This window comes from Solanum tuberosum, unplaced genomic scaffold (genome assembly GCF_000226075.1).
Source record: "Solanum tuberosum cultivar DM 1-3 516 R44 unplaced genomic scaffold, SolTub_3.0 scf00017, whole genome shotgun sequence".
NCBI lineage: Eukaryota > Viridiplantae > Streptophyta > Magnoliopsida > Solanales > Solanaceae > Solanum > Solanum tuberosum.
Window position 1 is genome coordinate 15,799 of NW_006238943.1, and position 2,678 is coordinate 18,476.

The 2,678-nt window shown below is 30.1% G+C and overlaps 1 protein-coding gene across 1 annotated transcript; it reads left to right on the forward strand.

Moving 5' to 3' along the window:
- The first annotated feature begins 912 nt into the window (after positions 1–912).
- LOC102596369 (transcription factor RAX2-like) lies at positions 913–2,678 on the forward strand. Its single transcript, XM_006340064.2, has 3 exons — positions 913–1,114; positions 1,303–1,432; positions 1,850–2,678. Exons 1-3 carry the CDS (start codon positions 979–981, stop codon positions 2,523–2,525), a joined length of 942 nt encoding a protein of 313 aa, XP_006340126.1. The 5' UTR covers positions 913–978; the 3' UTR covers positions 2,526–2,678.

Below are 2,678 nucleotides of genomic sequence, written 5' to 3' on the forward strand. Positions count from 1 at the left end.
ATCTAATTAAGATAAGCTCTTGAAAAATTAATTGGAGTCTACCTAGAAATTATTAGCCTATTGTTTGGAACATGTCAAAATAATTTATGTGACCCCAACTAATTAGCCGTCAATTAGTCAATTAATTAACTTTATTTTATATCAAACTTATGAAACTCTTGGGGGATTTCTTGGAGTTTAAGAGAAAGACTGCTTACTTAAACAAACCCAAAAATCTATGCTTTATTATAAAGTATTATATGTATCTAATTTAAGTTTTGAGAATGGAAAAATCTCTTGATGGAACATATTCATGAACAGAGTTAGGGTACCGGATGATTAAATAGCTTATATAAGGTTAAAATTATTTCCATATATAAAATATAGATTCAAAATCTTCTTGATCAAATGTTTACTTCTTTATTATATTTTGATTATCACCTTAATTAATAATTATAGTTCCATCACTGAACGTACTTTTCTCCTTATGGACTTAGATTGATCGTTGATTTACACAATTAGTCAGCCAGTAATGCAAAGCTACCGTACATAATGGATTATGATTGAACGCTACTAAAATCAAATTTGTATTAAAAGTGATGTATACGTCTATCGCACGATGCATAATCTGAATTAATTGGACCAGTAAATTTTAGATAAGAAAATCCAATCAATTACCACTTTTTTTTTCTTTACAAGAGCTAGAGTTCAGCAAAAGTAAGTTAAAAATAGGTCTGTCCTTTTGACTTTGTAATTATAATTATATGACTCAGAAAAATTCAAATTTTCTTCTTTTTTACTGTTTTAAACCCCCACCCCCTCCCCCTCCGCCTTCCACCCCCACCAACCCAAAGTCACCTCTTAGAGTATTATTATTTAATATAAATATTAGCTACAACCAAGAAACTCTTGTCTATTTGTCTATATATCTAACTAAAAAAAAATCCTCCCAAAAAAAAAACCATTAGTGTTTGTAAAACAACACATACACAAGAAAAAATGGGAAGAGCTCCATGTTGTGATAAAGCAAATGTAAAAAGAGGTCCATGGTCTCCAGAAGAAGATGCTAAACTTAAAGATTTTATTCACAAATTTGGTACTGCTGGTAATTGGATTGCACTTCCTCAAAAAGCAGGTATTTATTATTCAACTTACTTGTATCTTGTCCGTCGGAAACAGTCTTTCTATTCTGTAAAGGTAGGGATAAAGTCTGTGTACATGTATAGTACTTTAGACCTATTTATGTGATTATACTGAGTATGTTATTATTGTTATAGTCGGAAAATTGTTTTTGATGGTATTAATTGTTTGAATATTTTTCAGGGCTAAGGAGATGTGGTAAAAGTTGTAGATTGAGATGGCTAAATTATTTAAGGCCAAATATAAAGCATGGTGATTTTTCTGATGAAGAAGATAGAGTTATTTGTAACTTGTATGCCAATATTGGAAGCAGGTGATTTATTTTATTTTATTTATTTATTTGCTATTTTAGGTTTCTATGATGACTTTGAGACTGAAAAAAAAAAATTGTTCCCACTAAAAATGGAAAAAAAAGAACCTCAATAAATGAGAAAAAAGGCAAAAAATATTTATAAATATTTAAATTAGGGTTCAGAAAGAAATGCAATTAGTCTGTTGGATTTTTTAATTAAAGATTCTTCCATTTATAGACAATTTTTTTCTGCATGCATGACAGGGTTTAGATCTAAGATAAACTCTTTGTTTATTTAACATAGTTCACCCCCCCCCCCCTCCTTAGTGTTTATGTTTACGGGAGATTTGGTTTTATAATCCGTTACATGTTAATATGATCATTTTTAGAGAAGATCGTTAATTTATTTATTTTTAACATGTACAATTATGTTGGCAGGTGGTCAATTATAGCGGCTCAATTACCAGGAAGAACAGACAACGATATCAAGAATTATTGGAACACGAAGCTCAAGAAAAAGCTCATGGGATTAATAATACCTAATAACAATTCTTCTTCTTATAATAATAATAATTACCAAAAAAAATTACCATATTTTCCATCTACTTCTCTTCATCAAGCCCAACAAAATCTTGGGCCTTTTATTACAGGCCAAGAACAGCCCATTATTATTCCATCAGCCCAACAAAATATTATGTACACCAATAACAACAACAACTTGATGATGATAGCCAATAATTTGCAAAATTATCCAAATTTTGGTGCTACAAATTATAATTTGCAAAATTATCCAAATTTTGGAGAAGTTGCAAGTTGTTCTTCATCAGATGGAAGTTATTGCAGCCAAATGAGTTTTGGTACTAATAAAGATATTATTAGTATTAAAAGAGAAGAAATTATGAGCTTTGGTCATCATGATGGTGCTATTTATGAAGAAATTAATAACCAACAATTTAATTTTGGTTATTTTGGAAATACTATGCAGGAGATTGCTACAAGTTGTTGTACCAATGGCAATAGTGGTAGTACTACCCATAGTAGTAATAATTTGTTGTTGTACAATAATGATGAAAATTGTAACAAGTCAAATGAGATGGGGATGTTTTATTATTAAAAAATGTAAGTACAATTATGGAAGATGTGATAGTTGTTGTGTTGTTGGGGGGTATGGGGTTATTGCCAAGTAGATATTGGACTTTTTTTGGGGTTTTGTGTAGCTCTACTTATGTTGGAATTGAATGGAAAAGAACTTCTTGATTTCATTTCA